Source organism: Astatotilapia calliptera, chromosome 8 (genome assembly GCF_964374335.1).
Source record: "Astatotilapia calliptera chromosome 8, fAstCal68.1, whole genome shotgun sequence".
Classification (NCBI taxonomy): Eukaryota; Metazoa; Chordata; class Actinopteri; order Cichliformes; family Cichlidae; genus Astatotilapia; species Astatotilapia calliptera.
Genome location: NC_137429.1, coordinates 4086801 through 4102691, shown reverse-complemented (window position 1 = coordinate 4102691; position 15891 = coordinate 4086801). Strand labels below are relative to the sequence as shown.

Sequence of the window (15891 nt, the reverse complement as noted above, 5' to 3'; positions counted from 1 at the left end):
CAAGATGTTGTGGTCAGCAGTATCAAAGGCAGCTGTCAGATCCAAATGCAAAAGCACAGCCGAGTCTCCTGAGTCAGTGACTAATAAAAGATTGTTAAAAACCTTTATCTGAGGTACAGTCATGACTGCAGACACAGTCAAAAACAACGGCTCAAAGAGATTAGCATGACGTTCACGCCCAAAGTGAGCATACGTAAACTTCTGACCTCAACTGTATATGATGGAGGCAATGTCAAGCATCAGATTTCAAAACATGATAAAAACTCGTCATGTTTGGAGCATTGCTCCACTTTTCACAATCTCACAGGTTTGAATTAATTTTGTGTCTGACAAAGATGGAGACCAAGATTTTATTAGAGCCATCTTGAACAGCGTGACGTGTAATAAAGTGACACGAGCGCCTTAAGGCAAACGGGTCTCGATATGGTGCAGATGCAGTGCATCAGTCACCTCTGCAATCAGGCCAAACACGTCAACCTGGGACAGAACATAACATGTATATGATTTACAGGTTACGCGACATCATCTGAATGTAGCTCAAATGTCATGTAGGCTGTAGGAAATGGACCATGATGCCATCTGATCAGCAGCACATGGTAAATACAGTCAGAGGGAAAAGGGCGAAAAAAAAGAGTTTTATATAAGATGGACCTATATAAATCTTTCCTGGTCACAGTGCGACCTGCACAAAGATGATGAGAAAAAAACCTGTTACAAAACAGCCGCCGTTCTCATTATTTCAGTATTCATCCAAAACAGTTGGCTGTGGTAGATTTCTAAATATCCAGCCATGCCCCAGATGACAAATACATCACGAGCCACTGCTTCAGGTACAAGCACACTAGTAACTGAACCACCTCGGTTCTTTGTGGCACACGCGTTGGAAATATTCTTCAGAGATTTCGGTCCATATTGACATGACAGCATCACACAGTTGCTGCGGATTTGTTGGCTGCACATCCGTCAGGCAAAGCTCCGTTCCACCACATCCCAAAGGCGCTCTGCTGGATTGAGATCTGAGACTGCGGAGCCCATTTCAGTACAACGAACTCGCTTTGAGAATATCTCTGCTTTGTGACATCCTGCTGGAAGCAGCCATCATTAGATGGGTATACTGTGGTCATAAAGGGCATGGACATGGTCAACAACAATACTCAGGTAGGCTGCGGCGTTTAAATGATGCTCAGAGACTTGTCCCCACACATCATTGCACCAGCCAGCAGCCTGAATCATTAAGGATCTGTGCTTTGATGTTGTTTATGATGCCAGCCTACATTTTCCAGTCATCTCTTATCTATTTTTTTGTTAGCCTGTGTGAAATGTACCCTCAGTTTCCTGTTTTTAGCTGACATAAGTGGTAACCGGTGTGGTCTTCCGCTGCTGTAGGGTTTAACATGATGCTCTTCTGCATACCGTGGCTGTAACAAGTGGGTATGTGACTTATTCTTGCCTTCCTATCACCTCGAAGCCAACTGGCCATTCTTCTCTGACCTCTGACATTTTCACCCAGAGAACTGCTGCTCAGTGGATGTTTTCTATGTAAACCCTGCTTTGTGCTGCAGATCAGCACTTTCTGAAACATTCAAACCCACAACCACATCAAGTTACTTAAATCTCCTTTCTTCCTCATTCTGATGCTGGGTTTAAACTTTAGCAGGTCACTTTTATACAACTCAAATTTGTATAAAAATGTAGATTTAGTCTTTTTAAGCTACTGACAAAAACAACCACAAATATCTATATATATGGAATAATTAAGTGATAAATTAACAAAGGCTGTGTCTGTGGGCTATGCTGAATCTCGTGTATCCAGTCTTGGTCTCACATCTCATTTTTTCGTGTTTACAGTTAAAATGTTCGTTCCTTTAAAAGCCAACAGGAACTCATCACAATAATTTCTGTTTTGTTGTGTGTCTGCACACAAGGTGGTACAACTCCTTTGGTACGGTTTTTGGCTGAATTCCCTTTATTTTGTTAATTGTGGCTCCATGGATGACTGCAACCGAGCGTTTGCATTGTAGGGACTCAGAAAAATGACCAGCTGGACAAAAAAGCATGCATCATGACTGCTGGCATGAGCTCTTGCAGCCTTTCTTTGTGTGCGTGTGTGTGTGAAAAAAATCTAAAATTAGTATTTAAAGTGCACACATTATGCTAATTCCTAGCTGCATGTTTTCTGTTCTCTCACAGAGTAGCTTTGCATGATCTATCCACTCTCACTGACATCACACAGAGCCACGAGCAGAAAAGCAGTTTGAAACCTGAATGGTTGGCTCACTATTTTTACATACTCTGACATTATTTCTGTTTAATACAAACTTCCACAATTATAACAGTATATAAGAGAATAGGTACTCTCTACAGTGGCCACTGAGAATGAAAGGGTTAAGACTTCTGCCAGCGATTTATTCATCTGGCCTAATATAATCAGTTTGATGAATAAAAATGATGCAGTGAAAGGAACCATACATATCCGCTCCTTCTGTCTGGCTCAGCAACTTAACTCTGCGATTTGTCACCATCTAATTTTGGAAATCCAGTCAGGTACCTCAGCCCTGGATTCATAGAAGTGCTGCTATTCAGAGCAGGGACATGTTCAACCCTGCGTCACAATACATGTCGCATTTACTTCTGCGTAGTGTTTTTGTCGCCGTTGATCAGCCACACACACACACACACACACACACACACATTCGGCTGCCTGCTCTGGGTAATCTGCTCTGAATACAGTTTTGTTCTGATCGTCTCATCCAAATGGGTCAGGACGAGGACAAGTTTGCTGCATAGCAGCCTTAATATTGTGGTTTTTGAGTCCGGTTCATGACCCGCTGTGTTATCTGTAACTGGAGCAGAGAAAAGAATCCACATCACTGCTGTAACTTCCAGTTTAAGACCCTTTTTTCTTGTCTGTAAATCTTTTCCTGGATTAGTCTCTGGCACTGGTGTTGATCTGCGGTTGAAATGTAGCCAAGATCTTTTTTTGTACCCGTAACTCAGACTAACAGGGAAGCTGACTTTTGCACTCGTGGACCTGAACTCTGGAATAATCTCCCTCTGGATCTGAGGCCAGCAGAACATCCACTCAGGCTTTTAAGTGCCCACTCAGGACTCACCGTGGCCCTCGTCCTCACCTAAAGCCACTTATTACTGCCCCAATACCACTTACTGCTCCTTCCCATGCCAAGATATACTTCACTGTGATCGCACTCAGACCTCGTTTCTTCTTTTGGTGGTTGGAAAATATGACTTATTTTCTTACATGCATTGAATTCTTTTTATTATTATTATTGTCATTCTTTAGAATCACACGAAGTGACACTTTGAACAAAATAAAAATAAAATAACAATCTTTTAGAAAAATGATCAAAGAGTGCAAAGTGGGCTTGTGCATGATTTCAGTCACATTTTGACCAACTGGGTAGTTAATTATTTTAATTTATGTACTAAAATACCCTGTAAATTTTAACAACATCTGCCAAACATTTAAAAACATTTTTTAAAAATCTGCTGCCATCTTTTAAGTAGCATTAACCCTGATTACAGATCATCTGAAACCACAAAGCGTCAAGTTTCAGATGGTGGAAAGCTTTTTAAGGTGCCAGTCTGTGCTTTCATACTTGGACTCTGCTAGAGCAGCTTTGCATGATTCACAGTTCAAAGTAATCCTTATTTATATCACACTGGACCATGGTGGAGCTAACTCTTCTTCAGTGTGAAATAAACTCTTTTTTATCTCTAAGCAAATGTTATTCTGATTGGCTGACACGCAGGTGGGTGGGGCTTCTACGATTGCGCCTATGCGCCTGATAATATTAGTGATATCTGCTCTCACTGACAATATACAAAACAACGGGGTATAAAAAACTCACTGTAACTGAGCTTAAGAGTTATTTATATATCAGGGTTAGGGTAGAAACCATAGAGATCCTTATATTACGTGTGCATAGATTGAGTTTAGGTTTGCTGCGAGTCACATGCTTAGTTTGAAAAATAAAGAAGACAGTTTGGCTCCATTCTGCTCAAACTAAGCACATTTGTACCCTTTGCTACTTTTCTTTCTTTATCCTTTTCTTTTTGTAAAGCACAGAAAACAAGACTAACAATGAAAAAACTACAAACTTGTGTCTCTTTTGCTGTAACCCAGGCAGAGCGTGGATTCAGTCTCAAGCCTGAATAAACAGCTGTACACCCTGCAGCTTAAGCAGAGGCTCCGTAGCTGCACTGGACCTTATCGACCACAGATGGTGCAAGCTGATCTTTTTAGATCTGATATCTCTTAAACTTTGTCACAGTTACAAACCCCGAGACATTTTCCTGTCAGGCATAATCCCCAGTCGTGTCCTCTGATACAACAAGAGGCTGAAGCTCGGGACAGCGTGTTAAACAGCAGCACACAGAAACAGAAGAACTGATAGAGATCGGGGTGGCAGTAAATCTAACTACGAAATCTAGTGGAACAAATTTGTAACAGGCTGTTTAGCCTGCATCTCCACATTCTTCGGATACTATTTTGATTCACGGCCACGCCGAGTGCTCGTAAATATCAGGCAACGCTTTCCCGACGCCTCCACAAAACACCTCGTTCTCTCGGCTGTAAAAGCTCCTGTAAGAAATCCAAGTCCCATTCATAACATCTTACATGTGCTCGTGGTTAAAAGAAGGCGCTTAATTTACTCCCTGGAATGTGCTGAAATTATCATTAGACACTAAACCCGTGATATATGCATGAGCGCGGGATTTGTAATTCTCCAAGGATCGCTCTGGGATAATCCTGATCTCGCTTGTCTATCTTCAGCTGGAATGATTTCATGATGGCTGGAAAAAGTGAAAAGATTTGGGGCAACAGTGATCATTAAATGAGCGCTCGGCCACATCAAAACGCACATCTTCCCGAAATCTACTAAGACCTCCAGGAAGATGAAGCTAACTGGTGCCATCACGGCTCAGTCAGTGTTTGCTTACAGGCAAATGAAAAGATCTGACCTTTATATGTAGGAGAGGAGCAACACTCGTGGCCAGAAACAGAGAGCATTTTATATCATGGCAAAATGCACTCCTCTCAGTAAAACGTACAGCAGCCACAACCTCCAGTCCACTCATTCATTATTTGGGACATGGATCTGGCTTGTGAATGCAAATTTCCCACCCTTACGTTTTTGTCGTTTAACACAATTTTTCACTTGTCTCGTCTCATGTGTCCTGATTCGTGTCTGTGTGTGCAATTTCTATTTTCCACTTTTAAATGGTGAAAAAAAGTCCACATCTGGTTGGGGGGATGTTGGCGAGGGAGGAAATCATAGAGATGTGGATTTGCATCTCACACGTAAAAGATTTTTATACTTCATTCGTATTATTTTATACATTAATAATTAAATTAATGATATTCTACTTGCCATGAAATAAATGATTTGGTTAGAGTTAGGATACATCAGGTCCATCCTGAAGATCCTGGACTACATTTGTGTCCAAACAAAAAGATAATTTCTTTTATTATTTCAAGTTTTACTATGAGAGTTGGCTGTGTCTAGAAGCTGGAAATCCTGACAATAGATGACAAATGATAAGTTATCCATCCATTTCAGACAGACTGTCTCACTGCCTGGACACCTATAAGGAGACTTGTGTACTTGAATGGTTGGTGAGTAGTTGTGAGAAGTTGCTTGCTGTCATTGTATTGCTGCAGTTTCCTGTGGTTTCCATGGGAGATAAAAATGCTGGCTAACTAGCCAATGAGCTCCAGTGAAATTAAAAAAAAAAAAAATAGCAATGCAAATCAGAAATGGCTAAAGTTGATGTAAAAGCTGTGCCTCGCTGCTGAAACCACTGCGTTTCAAAACGTGTGATTTTCACAGTGATTGCAAATGTTTCTGGTTTCACAGTTTCACTGCTGCTTAGTGAGAAGTCTGCAAGTGTTTGCAGACAAGTTGCAGTGTGCTAGCTGCCAGAGCACCTGCTAGGAGCCTTTCAGTGCAACCTCATATACCTCTTTGTATGTCTTGTTTTGTAGGCGAGTGGATGTAGAAGGTTGCTTCCTGTTGCTGGGTAAAATTGGTTTTCTCAGTGACAAGCGTTTATCAGGCAGTTACTGACCATTTGCTGTTCTGTGTGCTCGCCGCTTATCCAAATCACGGTAACCGTGGAGCTAGAGCCAGATGACTGTGAGAGGTGGAGTACACCTTTACACCTACAGCCAATTTAGAATCCCAAACTAACCTAACATGTATATTTCTGACTGGTGGTTTCAAACCATCTTCATCTTCTCTGTAATTACAGAGATTTTTATCATATTCAAAGCAGTTCTCTTCAACAGCATGTAAATGTGTTTGTGCTTGTTAGTGACGCTGGTATTATAAATGGATTTCCACGGTTTTCACGATGAGTCCATCAAGTGCAAAAACAAAGGCTTGTCCAGTGTTCTCGTCCTGGGGCAACAGTTACTGTCCCTCTGCAGATAAGACCACTGCTAGAGAGAGTCGATGCTGTGTTTAATTTACTATTTGCTTTTGGGTACTAAAAACTACTTTTATCAGTTCAGGAAAACATTGTGTTTTGGATAATACATTGCTCCTTATAACACAACCACCTATTATGCTTTTCCTTATTTTCCATCATATTTATACTTTTGCAAGAATGGATGCAGAATTAACCCTGTGAGCTGAAAGCTCGGGCTGCCCCATATGCTCAGTTTCAGCCAGTTTTTTCTACTTTTGGCTCTGTATGACATAAAACTACAGAGCACCAGGCACCTGCTGTTCAAACGCTTAAGGGTCAGCCAATCAGATTAAATCTGAGGTATTAAAAAAAGCTTATAGTAGATAAAATGAGGAGTAAAAAATAACTATTCATGCAAAGCTACTCAAGAATAAAATAAGTAACGTGTATGCTCTTTGATAACTGAGCTCCATCACATTTTAAATTTGTGTTTTCTGAATAAAGTTACAGTGAAGGAAAGTTTTTAGCCCTGGCCTCAGCGTTACAGCATCCCAGCGACCTGCCAGCGTCAGCTCAAAGTGGTGACTGTACGAGCCTGAATGAAAATTGAGAGTTAGAACATCCTTAACTGATGCCTGACAGGAGTCTTTAAGGTCGCAGGGAGCATTTATCTCTCAAATCAACAACCCATTGTGCATAACGAAAGGACAGCAAACAGCTCGAGTATCTCTGCTGACCTCCGCTGTGAAAATCAGCAATCAATACTGATTAATAATGCATTCATGCTAAAAATACACCTCAAATTATAGCACGCCGGCTTTATCTGTCGTCTGTTCTGCTCATATTATCGCAGAGAATTTAATGAAACTTAAAATCAGCATTGTGTCATCATCCTGCATCCCGAACAGCTTTCAGCTTCATCCATGAACGCTTCCTCCACTGTTGACCTTCGCTGGCATAGTCAGCTGATGGCCGGTCTTTTTTAGGCTTTTAGGCTACACTTCAATGGAGATTATGATAATCCTGAAGGTGAAATGAACCTCGCAGTGTCAAATTACCAGCGGGCCTTGCCTGAATTGCAGCGCGGCTCTCTTTCTCTCTCAAATGGATCGTCTGGATCCTGTGGGAGGTTTAGACTTTAAATTACCAAAGAAACACACAGAAACACACAGAAACACACAGAAACATGCAGGCTTTCATCTCATAAATTTAGCTATTTGTGTTTACTGTATGTCTCTGAAGGTCTGCATTACCTTCACAGTGCCGCAGTGTCCCGGCACACATCACAGGCTGCTGATCCACTTGAGGATAATTGCAGGGATGCCTATTGTTACACCCAGTAAATCATAGTTAATATTTATGAGACATGCTCTTATACAGTCTTTAAGCGCAACATTAAATAAATATAGATGCGTTTAATTATAAAACTTGTTCAATTCTTTATAACTTCCCTTAAATTGTGTACTTTATTTTATCATAAAAATATAGTGCTTCTGAAGGTATAAATTTTCATTATGCTGAATTCAATCCAAACTCCATATTTTATTCATGGACTCAAGTAGCCTTGCATGAGTTACGTTTCACAAAATCTTTTTTCTTTCTTAAATGGGGCCTTGGTGCTACTCCTCTGTATGAAACAAGCTGTTCTAGCTCCACCCCCTTTAAGACAAGTTTCTTCTGATTGGCTGAAGCCCATAAACAGAAAGGTTTGAACAGTAGGTGGAGCCGTATGCCTGAGATGACCATATTAGGGATATCCACTCTCTTCGATGTCATACAGAGCCGAGAGTAGAAAACACCGTCTGAAACTAAGCTCACGACCTCATTACTGACCTAATGTTGTTTCACCTTTACCTGTTTTAAAACTTTATATCACTGTTTGTCCCATGAAGCACTTTGCAACTTTTCCTTTGAATGGTGCTATAAAAATGCTTATTATTGTTTGAAACTATGCTCAGGTCAATGTCACGCTCAGTTAGTACATCAGGATGAGAAATGCACTTAAGAGCTAGTGGTATATTATTTCTTGCCTTTCTTTCTCTTCTCTAGATAAAGAATGCTTTGATTCATCTTGTTTATCCAGGTTACATTCAAACTTACATCTTGGAGCTATTCAACAAAGACTAGACATCGAGAAAAGGCAGCTATTCAAGCACAGAAAAATCTGCTCTGAATTGAATCTTTCAAAAGTTAAATTCATGTTAAATTTAATAAAACTTGACACTAGTTACAGACAGAGTTCACAGTGCGATGGTGCCAGGGGACGTTGTCCGTAGACGTCTACATAACCATGTTTCGTTTTTCCAACCAGAGAAGTCGCCACCTTCTAGAACTTTTTGCACGATCTGTACCACCCAGTGAGCCACTGTATTAGCTCCAAACAGCACTCAGACTGTGGAGAGTGCCAGTTTAATGACTTGAAGTAGTAGATGAGACCGTGCAGAGTCCGAGGCATCAGGAAACCTACCAATCAACTCTAGTATGCAGGTGGATACGTTTATAAAAAAGCAACTTTTTCAGAGTTGTTATGAGGACCATCACGCAATAAAGATGCTTGTTTCTGCTGTAAAGTTGGACATTTTGACACGCTTACTCGCTGTTGGAGCCTTCCTCAAGTGGTCATTAATGGAACTGTGGTTCTTTTTGGCTTCATTTTTAAGCTCCAGAGGTTTCCTATTGTCTTTTACATACAGTCTGTGCCAACAGCCACACAAACAAGAACAGGAGTGGCCCGCATTACTAGCTGTTCCACATATTTTTGTGTCTGCCTCCAGGTGACATTAGATGGCTCCAGTAAGCAGACATGGATTTTTACCAATGCCCTGCCACGCCTGGTCTATAGCGCAGAAGTGTTATTGGTAGCACTGCTGATGTTTAAGAGACCGAAGCATGAGCATTTACGTCAATTTTAGGATTTTTCACATCACGCAGAAGCAAAATTTCCTCATTGATTCAAGAAATTGGGAAACTTCAGTGGCACCTGTGTTATTATTTGGGTGGGTATCCAACGGTGCAGGTCCTGCTGTCATACTTTGAATAGCAAAAAAAGGCACAAAAAGCACAAAGCCTCATGATTCAAACTATAAAACCCTTCAGGATGTAAGACTAAAGGTCCTGGGCACACAACACAAGGGAACACACATGTCAAATCACTACGTACTGCAGACTATTTTCACTGCAAAATGCTTTGCAAGCTTTCAATATGTGTGAATGCTAAAGGGTCTTTGGTCAAGCTGAAAACACTGTGACCTTGTTTGCACTAGAAATGCCTTCACTGCGGTGATAAAATATCCAATAAAGTGTTAAAAACAAGTGATTATGGCTGAAGTTAGTGGCGAAAGGGTCTCTGAGAAAACAAGTCACAACTTCAAAACAAGTACAAATGCAGCGCACGTACACATTTTTCTTTGTCATTTATGACAGAAAGCTGAATATACTTGTGGTTTGTGGTTTTTTGTAGCAGAAAATTAGCAATTTTAAACATGCAACATTGAGTTTTAAGAAGATAATAGCAAGTATTCTCACACTATCTGGGAAAAAAATGATCCTGCAGGGAAAATAACTAAACGGTTTCACGATCTTAGTCTCTGATTGTTGCTGAAGCCTAGCTTCACATTTTTGAGGCTTCACTGTTTAAATAAGGGCTCTGTACCCTTAAATTGCTGAAAAAAATCTTTGAAGATACATTAGGAATGCTGCGAGGGCTCCATTCCTCTGAGTGGTGCGAGTTTGACTGACAGCTCCCAAAGGGCCACAACATAAACAACCTCCTAACTCATAAGTTAAGGGCAAACAGTGTTTTATCTGCACTTAGAGTTTGACCTTAGAAGAAACTTTTTTAAGGATGAGCTGAAGAATAGTTTGGCAGAAACATGAGCCACCTCTTCTATCTGATTTAGACACATAAATAAAGTCACTTCTAGGAGCCAGGCTTCGGTTTTTTTGTGGAAATATATGAAGACTAATTTTTCTCCTGTTCCTCGATGTTTCCATTGTTTGAACCCCTCCTTTTTTATTTAATCCCGCCTGTCTCTCTTGCTACTGTCAAAAAGCCTTTTAAATTATAACAATAGTTTATATGCAAATGGGCCACAAAGTAAATTGTAGTTTCATTTTTTAGCGTTTTATTAATTTTCCAAGATGAAAAAAAAAAAGAAACAACACAATCAATTGTCGAGAGTCCCGGAGAGTTAATAGGCTTAAGCGTCTCAGACAGCGGTGATTTATCTTTAGATTTTCTCTCTGCGTTTCTTTTTTTTGGAATCATTTGAGTCCTCATACAAAAGCATCATTTTTCACAGCGGGTGCTCGCCTCGCCTCGCCTCGTTATGTTTTGTTTTGAGCTTTGACACTTCATGGTGTGTTATCTGCACTTGTGTACACTTTTTTTTTCTCTTTTCTGCGTCTTTTGCTAATTTGTATGCTCATGCTAATTTCTGTATAAACAATTACGCAAACAGGGTTTGCCCAAGGGGACGTTGAGTGTGGGGGTAGGGCGAAGCAGGGTGCAGGGATCGTATTAAATCATGTTTTGAATCAGTTGTGTCTGGGTTTGCTTTTTTCTGCAGGCAGGCGGGCAGGAGGTGACAGCTTATTGACTTACTGGTGGTGTTGTACCGGACGCCGTAAAACATCTCAGGACAGGGTCGCGCCACCAGCTGCCCCGCGCTGCTCCTGGGCCAGCAGGTGCCGATCCCATCGATGGAGGTTTCACAGTAGATTCCCGAGCCTGAAGCGCGGGGACAGAAAAGCGTCAGACACGGACGTGCACGCATTCCCGTCATGTTTCATAACCGCATATAGATGTCATGAAATCCAGATAATGCTCCAAAGATCCTGGCAACAAATATGGTATCAGAATGAGCTGTTTGTGTACACAGGATTTAATGATTACTCCTGTGCTTTGCCGAGCTGAACGTCGTCTCCTGTGGCACTACGCCACGTCTATTTCCAGCATTGTTTTCCTCTTTGATGTTAGTCCTTTATAATCTGAGTTCCGATCAAACTTGCTTTCCCCTTGCGGGGTATCTAACAACAACTCAGCTCTGCAGTAAGTGTGCGGGGAATCGGTTTCACACGCGTCTCAACTCACCGCTCCACTGGCTTGTGGCGTTACTCAGGGTTTGGTTCCAGGTGGCGGCCAGGGACTGCACTGCAACCCAGAGAGAAACAGCTTCATCAATAACCTCAATCATTGTTTGCTCAGTTTAGAAGAGGCAATGAAAATCTCATTAGATTCAGCTTAACAGCTACAAAGGGTGAGCACGAAAGGGCAACGGTAAACACTGATGACAGACCTTTCCTCCAGCAATAAGGGGACGGTAGCAGCAAATATGAATCCAGACATGCCCCGAGGGTCAGACTATTACTTCTGTAATAACTCAAGAGGAATTAGATAAGAAGGATCCGGAGATAAGGACGTTCTGCAGGGGGAAAGGTGACACTTAATTTTAATGCTTTCATTTGAGGTTTCCAAACCACTTTTCACACCCACGTGTGGCAAGAAAATGAATGAAACAAAGTAAAATATGAAAAGTGCATAAAAGCTGCCACTGGTCATTTGTTCAAATGCATAAAAGGATTTTGTTTTACATTTTTAAAAGCAGGGTAGCTTTAACCGTTTAAAGGTTACAGGCTGACGTACAGTGAGGGAAATAATAATCTCCTGCTGATCCCCGGCTGAATGAACAAGTTCTAATTTTTTGTTAGTTTTATTTTAATGATGAATCCTGAATGAAATCCTGAAAAAACACACATATTATATAAAAGTTATAAATAGATTTGCATGATATGACTTGGCTAGGCCACTGTATGACTTCTTTAGCTGCCCCTTTGTTGCCTTGGTGATATTGTCTTGCTGGAAAACCCATTTTCCGACCTTTATGATTCTGGATGAGGGAAGGTTCTCATCCAGGATTTTACGGTACACGGCCCTCTCGACGTGTTGAAGTCGTTCCATACCCTTAACAGAATGACAGCCCCAAAGCATAACGCTTCCACCTCCATGCTTGACTGTGTGGATGGTGCTCTTTGGGTCATACTCTGCATTTCTCAAACACGGCGGGTCGACCAGAAAAGCTAAAAGTGGATTTGGGTGTCATCTGATCACAGCTTCAAGATTTCTGTCCATTACGCCGTGGTGTAATTTCACAGATTCTTTCACAAATAAAGGCAGATGGCTTTGTTGGGGATTTTATGCACCCTTGGGACAGAAAACAGGTGAATTTAAAGGTTCAGAAATATGTCCCAGTACTTTTGTTTCGATCAGGGATGTCAAACGCAGGGCCCAGAGGGTCGAGTGGGACTTTGGAAGACTTTGGAAGGTGAAGTTTAAAAACAAAATGTACCAGTTTTCCAGATGTGAAGCTGTGATGTAAGTATTATTAGAGTGTAATAGAGTGTAGCTGCTTAGTAGTTGAGTGTATTCTTGCTTACTTACATAAAATCACACATTAACCTCTCAGGCTGGTGTCAGAATTTACTTCTCTTTCTTTGCATATGGAAAATAGGAAATTTGAACAGGTTAACATATGATTTACTGCTTGGGCCCATTTGATTTCACCTGTGTCTGTCACCCGTGAACTGAAAATTAGATAATCAACAGGCAAAACTCCTGTTTCTGCAACCAAAGAGTCGATGCTTGCAATTAAAAAAAGATTTGCATGAACGTAACTATCATATCCAAACTAAATTTTATTGCATTTAACTAAATATAAATGCGACATGTGACATATGGATGTGACGCAAGTTTTGCATGCCACTGAGTTGAATCTCGAGGCCTGGGACTAAAAATGTAACACATGTCTCCATTGGCCAAGATTGGAGCGACAGCTTGCCAAAATCCATAGTTCATAAATAGCAGAAGCATAAGACAGAAAGTAACTGTGTAGTCATGTTATGTTAACACATTTTTTTAAACAAACAAAAAAACACTGTTTCTACAGGGAACAGAGTCGACTTAATGAGAAATTCTTCTCATTACTATTTCTGTTTCTGTGGTTTGCCCCCATTAAAAGAAACCCATATAATTCCAGTTAAGAATGCGATCTTTTATTGGTTTAATAATTTTATAGCTTAATAAACTGGATATTTTTGGGTTTTGGACTGTTGACATCAGATAATGAGTCATGAACATTTTTATTTAAATAACGTCTTAACAGATTTACCAAAACAAATAAAGATAATTAAAAATAATAATTTAATTTCCTTTGCAGATAATTTCTGATGAATTATGAAGCAAATGAAATCGGTTCAGCTGAGCAGGGTGACAGCATGATAACAGAGCGTTATCATTACTCTGTTAAGAGCTACCTGGAATGATTTTATGACTGTATCCTGGGGCAAATAACAAGAACATCATTCCTGTGCATTTGTGCGTGCTTGTGTGAGTCCTCTGGGTGTGCTGCAGAGGTCTGCGAGGAAACGGAATAGTAGGAAAATAACGGTTTTCTAATATCCACAAGGGGGGAAGTTGTGACTGAGGATGAGGGTTTGACATTTAGTGGTTATGGCCATGAAATGGAAAAGACTGAAAATCAATTCAATCTCAAGTGTACTAACAGTGGGGCAGCTAGAACAAACTGGCTGGACAGTACTGGGAAATGAGCGCCTTTTAAAAGCTTGTAACAGCTGCTGTAGCCGTGCTGCTGTAATAAAAATCCAGCTGATGTTTGTCCAGAACTTACACGAGACGTTCCCCGACAGCATGAGCAGAGCTTCACATGTCAGATCTGCTAACGAGGCTGATGGCAGGAGGCTCATGATGGCGCACACCTGCAAACAGAGGAAAGTCACAGAGGTCAATCAAATACGTCCTGCTCTTTCAGTCTGACACGCACACATTAAACATACAACTTTATTCGTGATTGAGAAGATTTTATTGGGCATGCTTTGGCGAATTGTGATGTAACTTGGGAGACATGGCATGACCGCCTTGCCTCTGATAGCCTTCGGAGTGACTGCTATGTTAAGAACCTTCCATAAAAATTCAAAGGATGCAACACTTAGACGGAGGGCTTTGACTCAATGCCCTCTCCACTCCCAGCATCAACAACGAGCAGCACGAGCTAACGGCGTCTTATCTCATCTGACAAACATCAACATCACAACACATCTGGCAATCCTGTTCTGCCACATCCAAGTCGACTTTGTTACCATTAAGGCCACATAATACTCTGTAATATCAGCTGGTGTAGTACTTTTTTATAAAGACGGGTGTGGATGTGGACATCAGGCCCGAGTGAAACAGATTTCGTAGTTTCATGATATGAAGCTCTGCACCTTCCCACAAACTCAGGTCCGGAGGTCTGCCTCCCTGAGAAAGTGTAGACTAGCCTAGTTTTACTAGCTTGCAACAGGAGTGAGAAGTTCTAAACCCAATTTTAAGTTTAAAATGTGATTTAAGATTTTAACCATCTCTGTCGAGCCAAGCCGTTAGCCATCCTTTTCCCGATGTAGGCAGAAACATACTGCTGGTTGCTACCCCAACCAATCACAGCAGATGGCCCCGCCCCTCCCTGTGCCTGGTTCTGCCGGAGGTTTCTTCCTGTTAAAAGAGTTTTTTCTTCCCACTGTCGCCAAAGGTCTTGCTCATAGGCGGTCATATGATTGTTGGGTTTTTCTCTGTATGTATTATTGTAGGGTCGACCTTACAATATAAAGTGCCTTGAGGCGACTGTTGCTGTGATTTGACACTGTGTAAATAAAACTGAATTCAATTAAATTACTGGTAAAAAGTTTGAACCAACTATGAACCTGGACTGAAGTAAGACACAAATAGAGTCACTGTAAAGCAAATCCAAGAGAGCAGCATAATCAGTGAAAACATCCACACAAAGTTCACTCCGTGTACAAAGACTATTTTTATCAGTCCTCCAATGACAGCAAGACACTGTGAGTATGAGCTTTTGATATATTTGTTTTTGGGGTTTCTTACTCATCCTAGATTTTCTTTTCTGATAAAAAAAAAAGATGACTTTAACATTTCTCATGATCAAGTTTTCCGTTGCTATAAAGTCTTGGGAGGACGTCAAGCAGGCGGCCAAGTAACAACAAACGGTCAGCCAACAATGATTCAGTGTTTAAAGGCTGGCTGGAACCACATAGTTCACATAAGAAATGTGGAAATATATTTCCCACACTTCCACTGTCTTTTTGGTCCAACAAAACAAAACAAAAGCGAAAACGTATATTTGTGTCCTTTTCCTCAGCAGGTAGTTGCGTGCTAATGTCAGTGAAAGGACAGCCTTTACGTCACAGAAGCACTCGCATCACTCTGAAAGCTTTTGTGGATGAAAAGTAAAACGACATTGCAGTGAAATGCAAATTGTGCCTGGGTGATAATAAGTGTCTGTCAGCTGCAAAGAGCTCTTCTTCACATCTGATCAAGGACAGACACTCAGCACAGCAGCTCCAGTGCTGAGGAGGAGGATGCAAAGAATGAAAGACCCGCGGTACCAG

At 41.1% G+C, this 15891-nt stretch overlaps 1 protein-coding gene across 1 annotated transcript in view; it reads right to left on the bottom strand.

Annotated features, from left to right (window-relative positions):
• LOC113028026 (corticotropin-releasing factor receptor 1-like) overlaps positions 1–15891 on the bottom strand; it is a 96251-nt gene that overhangs the window by 72317 nt on the left and 8043 nt on the right. Inside the window, exons 2-4 of the mRNA XM_026177958.2 lie at positions 14118–14205; positions 11525–11584; positions 11036–11161 (exon numbers count right to left, since the gene is read on the bottom strand). Coding sequence (XP_026033743.1) covers positions 11036–11161; positions 11525–11584; positions 14118–14205 — 274 coding nt within the window. The remainder of the gene's footprint in view (positions 1–11035; positions 11162–11524; positions 11585–14117; positions 14206–15891) is intronic.